This window comes from Parasteatoda tepidariorum, chromosome 6 (assembly GCF_043381705.1).
Source record: "Parasteatoda tepidariorum isolate YZ-2023 chromosome 6, CAS_Ptep_4.0, whole genome shotgun sequence".
NCBI lineage: Eukaryota > Metazoa > Arthropoda > Arachnida > Araneae > Theridiidae > Parasteatoda > Parasteatoda tepidariorum.
In genome coordinates this window covers 18,722,969-18,737,613 of record NC_092209.1, presented here as the reverse complement: position 1 = coordinate 18,737,613, position 14,645 = coordinate 18,722,969, and the positions used below count along the sequence as shown (strand labels likewise).

Genomic DNA, 14,645 nt, shown 5'->3' with positions numbered 1-14,645 from the left:
AATCTTAATTTCTCATTAATCTCAACATGGCCGCTACGGGGACTTAGTGAGGCACTCTGTTCTTATAGTTGCTCTGAAGTAATAAAAGATCCTTTATTTAATAATTTTAAATTAAATAATTGTAGTTAATTTTAATTAATAAAATTAAATGATTTTAAATAGCCTTATTCAGAAATCACTTAAATTTGTTAGGGTCCATTGAGAAATGTTATAAAAGTTAATTATTGATAAATTTATTAACATTGATTATTTAAAAAAAATTTTATTGATTCTTATAACTAATAATTCGAAATGTTAATAAAATTTCAGAAAATTTGATTCCGTTAATTGTTTATCTTAAAAAGTTTGTTTATGCAACAGTTTTCATTGTAGAAGTTGAAATAAAAAATTAGTTAATATGTATTTTTCTACGATTTTTAAAATGTTTTCACAATTATAAGTATTTTGATGAATAGTTAAATGGTTATGTTTTGTATGTCTTAAAGCACTGATAGTACTCATATATAATAATTAATTGGTTCTAATTATTAGTTAACGCATTTTTCTTCGAATGAACGTACCTTTTTACCAAACTTGGATGACCATTAAAGTATTCGACCTTTAATATTTGTTTTCCTCCGTATTCGTGCATATTTCGTAGTTTTATAACTGAGGAGGTTTTTAAAAATCTAAAAAGTTTTTAACAGAATTATAAAATTCTGTTATCTAAAGATATTTTCGTGTAAAATATATTTAACAATTATTTAGTTTTCTTTTTCTTTATAGTTTCATTTGATAAACGTCGGAAAATTCCGATTTCGTTCAAAATTCGTATTTTATGATTTAAAATGGAGTAAAAATGTGCAAACCTCCAATTAATCCAACCATACAATTTTTAAAAAAAATGTCAATCCTTATCAAATGAAGTAATAAAAATAATAAACAGTTTTTAAAAATTATTTTCTATCACGCGAAATTATCTTTGGATCAACAAATTTTATAGTTTTGAGTAAAAGAATTTCGATTCGCTTCAAAACTTCCTGGGATATGGCGAAATACCCAACGAATGAGTTTAACAATAAATGTCTTAAATTTTTAACCAAAGCATTGGTATTACATTTTCTAGATTACGGCTACCGCCCCCCCCCCCATATTTTGGCGGTCAGAAACCTAAATTCGTTGGTAAAAAGAGCATATGTTTATTTACAGAAAGTACTTTTTTGTGTCTACACTAATTTGCATATTGTCAATTCCCCTTTGAACCATTAAGATTATTGGTTCTTAGTTCGTAAGAATCCGATCATTTTAACAAAAGTTATTCAAGGTGATTCTTTTCTTTTTTTGGTTCCTAATGCACTTGTACTTAAAATTAAAAAAAGGGGTGCCCAGTAAAACAAAAGTCAATAAAAAGAAATAATCAGCAACACATTTAAATACGTATTTCACTGAGGTGACTAAAGGCATGGAAGAGTATACAAATATACAGATACCAGTAGTATCGTGCATAAAATGTATATATTAGTAGTGCACTGATGGCAGAAATTTTATTTGTGTTTAAGTTATTCTTCTAATAATGTTTCTGGTGTAATTTTGACCGTGCAATCCTCCCACCATGGATAGCTTAGTGACCGATCACCTGCACTTAATGATCGAAACTGCGTACGTGTACGACATCAGTGTTAACAGACAAGTAACTGATTTTTACTGATGACAATGTGCCATATCACCGGGCCTTAATTAATTACGACTGGTTTGAAGATCATTCTGCTACGAATGATTTGGCCACCTAGATCAACCGACATGAATCTTACCAAACATTTATGGGGTATAATCGAGAGGTCGTTCGTGTACAAAATCCTGCTCTCGCAACACTCTTGCAATTATGGACATCTGTTGAGGCTGCATGGTTTAAAATTCCTGCAAGATATTTCCAGCAACTTGTTGAATCCATTCTACTTCGAATTGCTGCATTTCATAGCGCTAGAGGAGGGCCGACACGATATTAAAAGGTATCCCATGAATTTTGTCACCTCAGTGCATATTTCTTTAAAATAATTATTAAAAGTAAATGCAAAGATTTTTATTTTAAATATATCGAGAATGTAATAAGCAGTTATTTTTAAAAATGGGTAGTTAAATTTAAAAAAATTATATTAAGTAAACTTTTTAGCTTAGTAAGTATTTTTTAACAATAATTTGGACGTTTTTCAGCAATTAGTTTACATTTGTTTTTACAAAGTTTAGTTTTTCCATGATAATTTTTTTTTTTGAATTTTCCATAATAATAAAAAAGTTGTTTTTGCCCATACTAGTTCCAATACACGGGATAAAGTGAACAAGCTTCGGAACTAGTATCCACAAACATAATATCCTGCTAAGTAGTCATTTATTTATGACTCAGAAAAATATATCTGAAACTAAAATGAAATTAAATTCAATATAATATATATATATTAAAATACAAATTTCTAATAGAGTATTTCACTGCACTAAGAAAGATGATATTTTGAATGCAAATCCACAGATTTGAAAAACATTATTCAATGTGATTTTTTTTAAATATATATTTTTTTTATTAATAATGTATTAAGAAGCAGTCCTGATAGTTCTACCAATAACTGGTAATGGTAGTTCGGAAACTATTTCTTTTCTTGAGATTTAAGATATTTTCCTCTCTCTCTCTAGAAAAAAGAAAGATTCATTTCTAGAAGAGTTAAGTCCATCTTTTTTTTCTTAAGAATTAAACATCATAATCCCATATCTATAAATTTCCACTCAACTAACATAAAGCAAAACACTATTTCTTCCTTTATTTTTTTCTTATTTTTTAATAAAAAAAACTTTATTAGCACTAAGTTTTTAACACTTATTGAGTCAGCGTTAAGAAGTTTCAATTTATTTATATCGATCTGATATCATTGCAATTTAAAACATAAATAACCGAAGTTGCTAACATATCAATGAAACAGTACACACTAACCACTAAACAGAGCAAAAGTTTATATTCAAATCGATAAAAAAAAGTATCATTTATAAGATATCACACTGAACTCCCCTTGTAGTAATTGGTGACTGATGCACGTTAAAACTGTCGGGTCACTAAGTCATCCATGTTCGCATAACAGATTATTCTTTCTGGTACTGGATTAAAGATCGATCAGTCTAAGGTTAAGGTAAAAATTACTATCAACGGATGTATGAATCAATACAATCAATGAAGGGTTCCACCCTATAAGCTGGTGTTAGGTATGGGTGTATCAAAAGTCAAATTCTTGGACATAGATGGCGCCACTNACTTTTAAGGGCCCTTAATTTTCAAAATAAAAACTAAGCAGTTTTTAAGGACTTTTAAGGACCGTGGGAACCCTGAATTCTTGGACATAGATGGCGCCACTAGAACACAAGAATGACCGCACCCCAAGTGTCCTAATAGCCTGCGGCAACAACATTTATAACATGTCACCTTTAGTTAAAATTCTGAAAATAAAATACATTAATAAAAGAGTAAAGAGAAAATTTGAGTTACTTTTGCACCTTAAATAATTTCACAAAATTATTATAAAGTATTCCCTGTGTGATTATGCAACTGTACATGGAAGTATACACCAGTGCTGCCAGTTTATGAAATCAAATGAACAATAAACATAAAAGTTACTCAAGATGGTCACTTTGGCCCCATGTCCACACTAATCCCGCTCTCCTCTATAATAATGAATTAAATTTCTCCCACTTTTTTGTTTTAAAGGCAGATCTATCCTCATTGGTCTTTATGTTCTGCTTTAAATTCACTCAGCTTCAAACGGTAAAATATTTATTTCAATAATTCATTTAATTGTGGACTGTTGTGTTACTTAATTTTTACTACTGGGTTGCAATACTTGGGAGGTGCATCTCTCATAAAGTAGGAAACGACAAATTTTTTAAAACACCAAAAATCTGTTAATTATGAGAAAATTAATGTTTTAATACCATGTCTATGAATTTTAATAATTTTCTGAAGGAAAAAATATCATTTTTAGTGGTAAATTAATCATTCTTAAACTTTTACAAGTAACAAAAGTTTCCAGTTCAAGAATGTAACATTTAAGCAATTAAGGTACTTAAACGTAGTTAAGGTGCTTTTAAATTTAAATAACCCTTAGTTATTCAAAATTTAAAAAAATTTCTTTATTTTATCACTTTTTTTTTGAAAATATCAATGAAATTTCCAATGATTAAATATCCGTTTATAATTTTTAACAACAATTTTATTTTTAATCTTTTCTTGGGTGTGATACAAAAGTTTTTTTTTTCCAACCATAAAGTGTACAAAATCTAGAATAACAATAAAAATTTAAATATTATCACATAGTCATGAAAATTAAGCTTTCTGCACATAAAAACTTTCTTGTACAATATTTAACAAAGCCATATTTATTTACAGTCAAAGATGTGTAGTAATTTACATAATAAATAAGTACAATTTACAAAATATCCTAGATTACAATTTAAATAACACAATTTCAAGTGATTAAAAAAACTCAGAAGTTTCCTCAAAATCTGCAGAACCAGTTTTGTAGGATCAGATTCAACTAAACCTTCAGATTCAACTAAAAATGCAACCTTTTGAAAGTTGAGCTAATATTAAATAAACTTTAATAAAAACTTAATATAAAATAAATAATAAATAAAACATTGGACTTTAACAAACACTAACTAAAATAAATCTAACATCACAACCCCCTCTAGTCTTTACCCTTAAAAAGTGACATTGAAAGGAGATTTTCATGTGGGCAAAAAATAAATCTAAAGTGCAAAAAAAAAAAAAAAAAAAAAAAAAAAAAAAAAAAAAAAAAAAAAACTATGGTACAAATGTAAATTTTAAAGGACAAACACTTTCTTCTGATACTTTTTTTTAAATAAAAATTATCCCACCAAGTTTTAGACAAAATTATACATAAATATTCAAATTATCCCAAAAGTTCTTGATTTAAAATGACTTTCTTTATGAACTGTGAAAATTTTCCAGACAAGAATATAAAAAAGAAAATCTATATGTATTAAGATAAATATTGATTCCTTTACATAAATAAATGCTATCTGATTTTTTTTAATACAAATTTCATTGTTTTACAATAACTAAGAATTCTTTTAAAAAAATAATCTCAATGAAAATATTAAAAATGATTTTGTGTCGTCCCAAGTTGCAAAAGTAAACTTGTTTTAAATTTAAAAACAAGTGAAAACAAAATATCTCATAAATTCAAATGCCAAGATATTCAAATTATTCTTTCAAATTATTTATTTAAAATTACTTTCTTCATGAGCTATGAAAATTTTTCAGACAAGAAATTTAAAAAGAAAAACATATATATCGAGACAAATATTGATTCCTTTACATAAGTAACTGTTTCTTTGATTTTTTTTTTAATAATTTCATTGCTTTACAAAAACTAAATGAAAATCTTAATGAAAAAATTAAAGCTATTAAATATATTTCATGCCTACTGGTGATGCAAAAATAAATTTGCATTAAATTTTAAAAGAAATATACCAACAAAAATTCTAAACAGAATTTCACTTGGAAACTCGGAAAACTCAACAAACTGGTGTTCGAAACATTTTTTCACATAATTAAATGTTGTGTTAAAGAAAAATTGTTTGAAAACTTAAATAGAAAAAACTTCCTTCACAAGATGCTTTAAACTTACTTTCATGCTAATTTTTTTTAAATGTTGAAAAATAGAATAAATAATACTTTTAAAAACTGCATTAAAAAAATATAATATATTCATATATATATATATATACATATAGATTTGCATGCAGAAGTGGTCGAAACAAACATAGCTAGCGCGATATGATTTATTATGCTTGACGTAATTAAACTATTGACTTCAATATGAACTTAATGACATAGTAAATATGTCAGCAATTGAAATAAAGTTGCCATTAAACATGTGTTCACATATAGTAAAATCAAAGCAATTTGAATTCATATTGATCTACCATCAAAATAACAAATTCAACTTAAACAAAATAATTACCACATAAAATATATGCTTAAATATACAGTTTAATATGTAAGATAAAAATTAAAGTTCTTCAGTCAAGATAATAAAATTGCCATAACTTAACAATATCAAGTTTTTAACAAATAAGAAATTTAACTATGACCCCATTTTATTTAACAGATAAGTACTTCTTAGAAAAATAAATCAATACAAATTGAAACTTTTAAGTACATACTTTCAGTAACTCCACATTCATCAAAAATTGAAATACAAATAGGAAATCTAATGGCAATCACATTTAATAATAAAAATAAATACTTCTAAATAAAGCTTTAAAGCAAACAAACACAAATTTAATGTTAAAGTGCATGCTTTTGGCTAATTTATTTCAATCCTAAGTTGAAACAGCAAATAAGAAGTAAAATTGCTATCACAATTCCTGATAAAATTCAGTACTTCTAAATAAATTTCAGAGTAAATTAATATCAGATACTGTTGAATAATTCTTTTAATGGACAGAGAACCTGTATGTAACTTGACAAAAAAGGGTACTTTTTTTTTAGTTTGATATTTATTAAAAAAGAAGTTTTTGTTTTGTAAAAATAAATCAACAGTCTTATAAAAATAAAAGCAAGTACAAACTAATGAGCAAATCATTTCAAAAAAGGCAAGAATCACTTTTTAAAGTGAAAACATTTTTTCGCACCTGTATGAAAATTTTCTCAATCAGAAAATCTGCACTATATTTGGCTAACTTTATAAATTAATGTAACAAAAAAAAATGAACACATAACTTTACAAAAGAATGACTAATGCATTTTTTTTTTTAAATTTTGTCTAATAACTGAAATTCTTTTTTTAAAAAAATCAACATTGTTATATTTAAATAGAAATAAACATAAGTGTGCATTAAAACAATTTTTAAAATAGGAAAGAATTAGTTTAATTTTTTAATTAAAGTCAAAACACATCTTTCATCCTTTTAAAATTTTTATCACTAATTTCGACAGCACAGATCTCATTCTTCCAACCAGACTTCCCCATTCCAACAAAAAATAACATTTTTGCCTAAAATTTCAAAATAAAAACAAACTCAGAGTTGATAAGTTTTTTTAAATATCTAATAAAATATTACACACGGAAATATTCACGGAACACAAAGCTCATTTCTCAAACACCCAATCACATTCAATATTTTAATCCAGAATTCAAAATAATAAACTTAATTAACATGCAACTAAAAAAATTTAAAAAAATAAATAAAATTTAAAAAAATTAATATTTTTGACCAGAATTCAATAACAAAATTATTATCAAAATGACTAACACAATAAAGCATAATAAGTAAAATTTATTACTTTATAATCTGACTAGCCTTATCTGACCTTTATCTTTTTAATATCGTTTACATATTTTAATATATATATTCGTAATTTCATTTTATAAAATAATGCAATTCCTGTTAAGGAAGTAGACAATACTTTAAGAGTGAAAAAAAAAAAGTTTTTCCAGTGCCTGCAAGTGCCTTAACCTCTCCCTAACCATAATATGCTTCCAATATATTACTGTGGTTATGGAGTTAATTATAGCAACTTTATGAGTTTAAATAATTTAGTTTTAAATTTTCAATGTTTTTAAGTTATGTTTCGTTGCTTTACGAGAAACAAAATTACTTTTTAATAGTCATGGCTTTCTTACTTTTATATATTCCTACACAATGCTTTTTAAACACAGTAAACAAAAAGACATTTTTAAACAATTTTAAAGTAACTGAAGAATAGTTATTATAAATAAAATCAGTTAAGGGTTACAGAATACATTTTTAGGATATATACAGTAGAATCTCAATTATTTAAACTTAATTTATTCAAATACATTTTGCATACCAAAGTTGATACTGAAGATTTTTTTTTTTTACACACATAAACATTGTCTTTCTCTTTTGCCCTCTTTTAAGCATTCATAAACTTAGCTTTCTGATTTCCCATATTAGTTGACTATTTTAAATAACTGCTACAGAGTTGCATTCAAGTTAATATCATGACTACTGAAGTTTTAAAAAAAATTTTAGTAGTTTTAAAATCATATTACATCCATTTACAGTGTTTACTTATGGAAGTGGGAAATTAGAATTTTGAATCTTTATAAACTAAACATTCTGATAATCCTAAGTTTTTTTTTTGGTCATAATTACTTCAAATAATCAAAATTCTACTGCATATATTAAATAAATAATTTAAAATAACAATTATGCGCACTAACTTTAAAAATTTGGCTTTTCACAATTACGAAGAACACAATTATGTTACTGTTTTCCCAATTACATAGAATCCCTACTTCAGATGTTAGCTCCTTCATCTAATAATTTAAGATACACAAATTATTTAACATTTAAACAGAGGGTACACACTGGTAACATTAAAACAGTCCACAACCAGATGAAATAATTTACAATTTACAGAAGCACAGTTCACCAACTTTAGAGCACCAAAAACTCCAAACATGATTTTAAAAAAATCCAACATTGTATAAAATCTACAGTATAAAAACACAAATTTTATAATTTTTTTGAAAAAGAAATTTGGATAAATCAAAACCATTCATTTTCTGGCAAACTTGGCACTTCATTCATTTGTCCATATTACAGTAAACCCTCCTAATTCTAGATAATCATAGAATCTCTGATTTGTCTATTGACTACAAATTTAATTTAGAAAATGTGTCATTTATATATTAATGGGAAGACAAATAAATGGTAATTATAAATTTAACCACTTTTTTTAAAAAAATTATAATAAACTCTATTTAATTTATAATTCAAAAAAAAAATTAAAAATATTAGTTACTTGAGTACATCAAAAACAGAATCTCTGCACATTTTAAAATAATAAATATGTGTGTGTGTGTTAATTTGTGGTCAAACAATCATAATTACAGTCATTATACATTTAAAATGAACCTTTTTAACTTGAATAGATTTTTTAAAATTTCCCACAAAATAAAAATAAGAGTGTTGTTGCATTTTAAATGACATTGATTATAATATTTAGTGACCTAGAAATGATAATAACAGATAATTGAATATTATACACATTGCAGAAATAGCTCTTTTTTTAAATGATTAACTTAGTATTTACTGACAAAACTTTACCATTGGGAACTAACAAAGGTAAAAAAAATAATGTCCCTCTCCCAACAGGAGGCATATTTTTTAAAAAGATTAGGAACATAACTATAAAGCACTCATAGTTATGCTAATAATGAAGATTTTACTGTATTTGTCATGTACAAATTGAAATTTAAGCATGTAATATTTATGTAAATAAATACAAACTTCATATTAAAATGTCATTTCCATACATTTAAAAAAAATGGCTAACATAAAAGAATGACTAGTTTTAATATTTCAATACATAAAAATGAAGTTGGATTTATGCCAATAAGAGCTCCAAATAAAATCCAAAGAACTTTATGAAAATAGTACATATAAAATCTGTCAATATAAATATCTACATGAAATTTGCAGAAAATGAAAATAGAAATTAGTCCCAAGTACCAAGGCATTGTACAATTATGAATATATACTTATATATTGATTTGAATTAATCAGGTATTTGATTTGTGGTGACACGATTGATTTAGTTCTAGAGCAAACATTTCAGGTTTCTGATTAAAATATTCATCTATTCTCTCTTTAGCATACCTGTAACAATAAGAAAAAATAAATGTGAGATTGATTAGCAATTTCCAAATAGATTTTTTTTTAAAAAAATTACAAAGCATTCAAATTTATCATCTAGTTCAAAAAATATTTTTAACACTATCTCAATTACAAAAAGCTCATTTTATTAATCATGAAATAACTTATAGCTAAATTAAAATATTTTATGTCAATGAGAAAATACTTCTTTTGTTACTGAGAAAATATTTCTAAATTAAATAATTATTTCTAAACTACACACAACATTAAAATCTCAAAAATCTTGAACTTTAGAAAAATAATTATCTTTCAAATAAAATTATGATCTAATAAATTATGATATGTATAATTAACACAAACCTGGAAATTACATTAAATGGAAATAAATACATTAAATTTTCATAAACACAATTTGTGAACCAGTTCTTATTAAACTAACTAGAATAGATAGGGGGGGGGATAAGTAATCAAAAGTATAGTCCCAAAATTTTATTAAGTCAATAATTTTTATACAATATTCTTATAAACTTAGAAAGTACAAAGAGGGAAAATTTCAGCAGGTAATTTGCACCACATCATATAATTGGTGGTTATTCCTTTAGTGCAGCCATCTACTTTTATTTATGATAGATAAAAAAATAAATACACATTATAACTTAAATATACACTTAAAAACTGTGGAAAATCTTAAAATTCTGGTACTAAAGATACTAATTGTGCAAAAACATACATATAGTTTAAAATATTTCTTCATAGAATTTTAAGAGTTTTTTAAATTTTTTTTTAATAAATTTATAACACAGAGAAACACTGTCAACTTTATTACAAGGCTCGAGAGGCCCCTCTAAATGTTACAAATTATTTCTTTTTGTGTTTTCCTAAATATTGTCTATTAGAATGAATGGATGATTACAAAAAGATATTAGCTTAATATTTATTAATACAGGGTGCATAGACAAATTATTCAACAAAAAATAAGCACCTTTTAAGCACTTCTCAAGCACTCAAAAAATATTTTTATGTATAGGGTTAGAAAGTTTTTGACAATTGACGGTTTTATCTTGTTTTAACCGTCATGTAAAAAAAAAATAGCATTGTTTTTGACAATTGTCAAAAATCATAAAGTTTTGAATCATGTAAAACGAATGATGTTTTCATACGCTACGGACTAACAATAGGCCAAATAGATTGAGGTTGAATAGAACAATATGAACTGCGTCTTTTTGCATAATTCGAAACAAAAATCAACATGGTAAAGGAAAAATTTCATTTTGAAAAAGGGAAAGTTAAGCACTTTTTGAAAAACATCTAATGAAAAAAGCACCTTTAAGGGCTTTTAAAAAACAAAAATAAACACCGTTAAGCACTTTTTAAAAACGCTACGCACCCTGTAACAGTATATCCTAATTTATTTAAGTTATAAATAACTTATAAACACTTCATTATGAAACACAGGTAAATTTCGTTTAAAGTAACAACCAGGAGGCCCCTATCTTCTTGATTATGCCTTACTCAAGCATTTAAAGTTTAAGTTCTTTCTCAAAAAAGATTAAAAATTAACTTAAAAAGAATCTTGCATAGAAAAATAAGAATAATTATGCATTCATTATATATCCTATGTGTAATTTATGCTGTTCTTAGTTATACAAAAATTATTGCTTACCCTAAAAAGTCAAAATCAAGAGTGGAATGTGCTGATTGAAGCAATGCCCAAAGGCCCCAAAGTAAATGTGCAGCCTAGAATAAAAACATATTAGGCAAAAATAAAATTATACAGAAAAACAATCTTTATAAATCAATACGGGTTACTTGAAACAAATTTGAAATAAAATCTAAGTATTCTAAAGTAGCTAATTTTGTCAACAAATATTAGTTACACAGTGCAATATAATGCTAACATAAATATAGAAAACCAAATGCTAACACAGATTGCTATTTAAAATAAAATATAAACATAAATTTTTAATAACATTATTTTTCAATTAAATGTATAAGAGGTAACAACTGTCAATGTAGGTTACAGTATTTATAAATAACAATATTTATTAAAATGCCAGTTACCCGGCAGAATAGTTAATAACATTTTATTATAAAATGATTTGTATATTGGATCTGTACATTGAAAATGAAGATAAAAGATAAATTAAGCACTTTGTCAATAAACATGACAAATAAAGAATTTTAAATATCCTAAATTACTTTTCATTATACTAAGAATGAAAAAAAGGCAACGGCTTTGTATAGAATATGCATAAATTTTGATAGTTATTGTAATAGCAGTATGAATTCTATTACAGTATCAATCATTGCTGATAGCCTATTGTGCAGCTCTAGTGAAACATAAATAAAGTACTTACCTATTATTAACATATTTAAAATATATAATTCTAAAAAATTTTTAAAAAATTAACATTGTAGGCATTTATTTAAACAGAAATGTTTAAAGAGCTAAATTAGAAACTAAAAAGAAAACTCTTTGTACTACTGAAATGGAAGAATAAAATTTCCTCATTTTTAAGAGACATTTAAAAAAAATTTCAATCTAATGACAGTATATGCATAAGACAAAACATATAATGAACCACAAAAAAATGAATATTCGCCATTTATATCTTTTATTTTAACTGATGCCAAGCGGGAAAAAAGAAGCTCTTGCACAGGAAATGTGTTCCTTGAGAAATGTTGGTGCAAACATTGCACGCATCACCAAATCAGGCTCTCCGACTTTTCCAGATTTTGACTCAAAAATGTAAAATTCCTTGATCTTTTGGAAATTTTCCAAATTTCATGACTATCCAGGTTTCCCAGATTTTTCACGCAGCATAGCAAACTTGTTTATATTAATTCTAGACAATACTGAATTTAACGTGTTTAATGTGTGGAGCTTTCAGAAGTAACACTATCAGGCTATGTCATTAAATATTGTTAAAATGTTAACAATTGAAATGGGAGATAGAATAACTTGTCCTAATACTGACCAGAGCAAATTTGTTGACTTGAACATAAAGTGCTTCCACAGTCTCTTCTGTCACATTATCAAGACTCCATTCATTGGCTTGATGCCAAGCCACTAAATATTCTTTCAAAAATCGTACCTGAAACTCTTTATTAGGATACAATGTTGGTTCAAACTTTTCCACCCCTAATTAAGAAAAATGCAAGAACAATATTAATATATGAAAAACGTGTAAGAACAATGTAGGAATGGCATTAAGCATTAGATACTATATTACTGTAAAAAAATTAAAAAAAACATTGATGTAGGGTACAGTGTGCAAATGTATACAATGCAGTGGCACTGAACCTTAAAACAAACCATTGATGTAGGGTACAGTGGGTGAATGTATACTGGGCAGTGGCACTGAACCTTAAAAAAACATACAGGGCGAATGTATACCAGGCAGTGGCACTTAAGTACACCTAGTATATATTTCGGAAATTTAAAAAAGCAACCAGGTGATTGTCAATATTCACCAGTGGAAGTCTACAACCACTCATTTCGGTTAATCACAGTAGCAGATATATATTACAAAAAAAAAAANAAAAAAAAAAAAAAAAAAAAAAAAAAAAAAAAAAAATGCGGTGTTAAGAAGTCATAATTTTATTAACTGTGCCAGAGCTACAAATACATAGAACCCTTAAAAAAAATAGCACAAAGAAAACAAGAAGAGAACACAGAAAACAAAAAGTTCCAACGTAATTTCAGAAAGGAAAAAAAATTCACTGACTAGGCATTTCAGGAAAATTTCAATGTAAATCCAGACCGTATTTTATCGATGCCATACAATTTTTGAACAGAAAATTTTAATTTATTTTATTTGTAATGTCAAATATTAGATTTTTTGTCCAAAATATATTACTGAATGAGGATGGAAACATGGAAAATTTTCATTAAAATGGTACCATTTTCACATCAAATAATTGGAATAGATATTAGAATTATTGAAATCAAATCCACTAAAGACAGACTCATTTCGTATATGATACTGTGGACTATGAAGAAAGAATTGAGTAATCACACTAATGTGATCACAGTTCGAAAGGGGTTAGTATTTAAAATAAAAAGCATATATGAATAATGTTAAAAAATAAAAAAAGCATTTAGCAACATAGTGTAATTTTTAAGTACAGAAAGGAATTATATTAACAATATAGGAAAAGCATTTACCAAAGTCATGTAAAAAAAGTGTTATACACATACGCAATACATGATTCCTGAGGGGGAGGGAATTCATTACATCAAAAAATATCTTCAGGACCTTTTTTATAACAATTTGCTTTCTATATATTTTTTATACAGCAATTATTCAATTTATACAAATGTTACAGAATGCATTTTCACTCATGTCAAATGTAAAATATTAAATACAGCAAATTTTTGATGAACCAAAATTTTTGATGAACCAATCATTAACCATATATACTGCTATTTCATTGTATGAAATGTTAGTGACATGCTTTTCTGAAGCATTATACATTATTCAAATAGACATATTGAATAATAATTTGTTGCAAATCTTTCATTTATTATTATTTTTCTATGCAATTAGACATTCTGCACAGGGCCATTTGGCAGTAAAAATTCATGTAAGTCTAAAAATAGATTCAGTATAGTATCAAACAATTATAAATTAAAATCCCCTATTCAGCTTTTCACATAAAAAAATCATGTGAATATGTGAAATGTTGATGACACGCTTTTCTGAAGCATTATACATTATTGAAATAAACATATAGTATAATAATATATAACAAATTTTTCAAGTATTGTTATTTTTCTATACGATTTGACATTCTGCATTCTATTTTGGTAGTAAAAATTCATCTAAGTCTAAAAATATATTCAGAATATAATTTAACAATTTTAAATTAAAATATCTTTTTCAGCTTTTCTCATAATAAAAAAATATCAAGTGAAGACAAAATAATAACTTACAATAAATTTTTTCAAAAAGAACAAAAACACAATACAA

The 14,645-nt window shown here is 25.9% G+C and overlaps 1 protein-coding gene across 5 annotated transcripts in view; it reads right to left on the bottom strand.

Moving 5' to 3' along the window:
- Positions 1-7,225: 7,225 nt before the first annotated feature.
- The window catches only part of LOC107453277 (ethanolamine kinase 1), a 30,968-nt gene continuing 23,548 nt past the window's right edge, over positions 7,226-14,645 (bottom strand). For 4 of the 5 annotated variants that reach the window (XM_043047942.2, XM_043047941.2, XM_043047944.2 and 1 more), the window contains exons 7-9: positions 12,651-12,814; positions 11,336-11,409; positions 8,047-9,675 (exon numbers count right to left, since the gene is read on the bottom strand). In XM_043047942.2, the coding sequence (XP_042903876.1) occupies positions 9,579-9,675; positions 11,336-11,409; positions 12,651-12,814 (335 nt within the window). In that variant the 3' untranslated portion in view covers positions 8,047-9,578. Of the gene's footprint in view, positions 9,676-11,335; positions 11,410-12,650; positions 12,815-14,645 lie in introns of all 5 variants that reach the window. The other variant, XM_043047940.2, reaches the window with a different exon arrangement.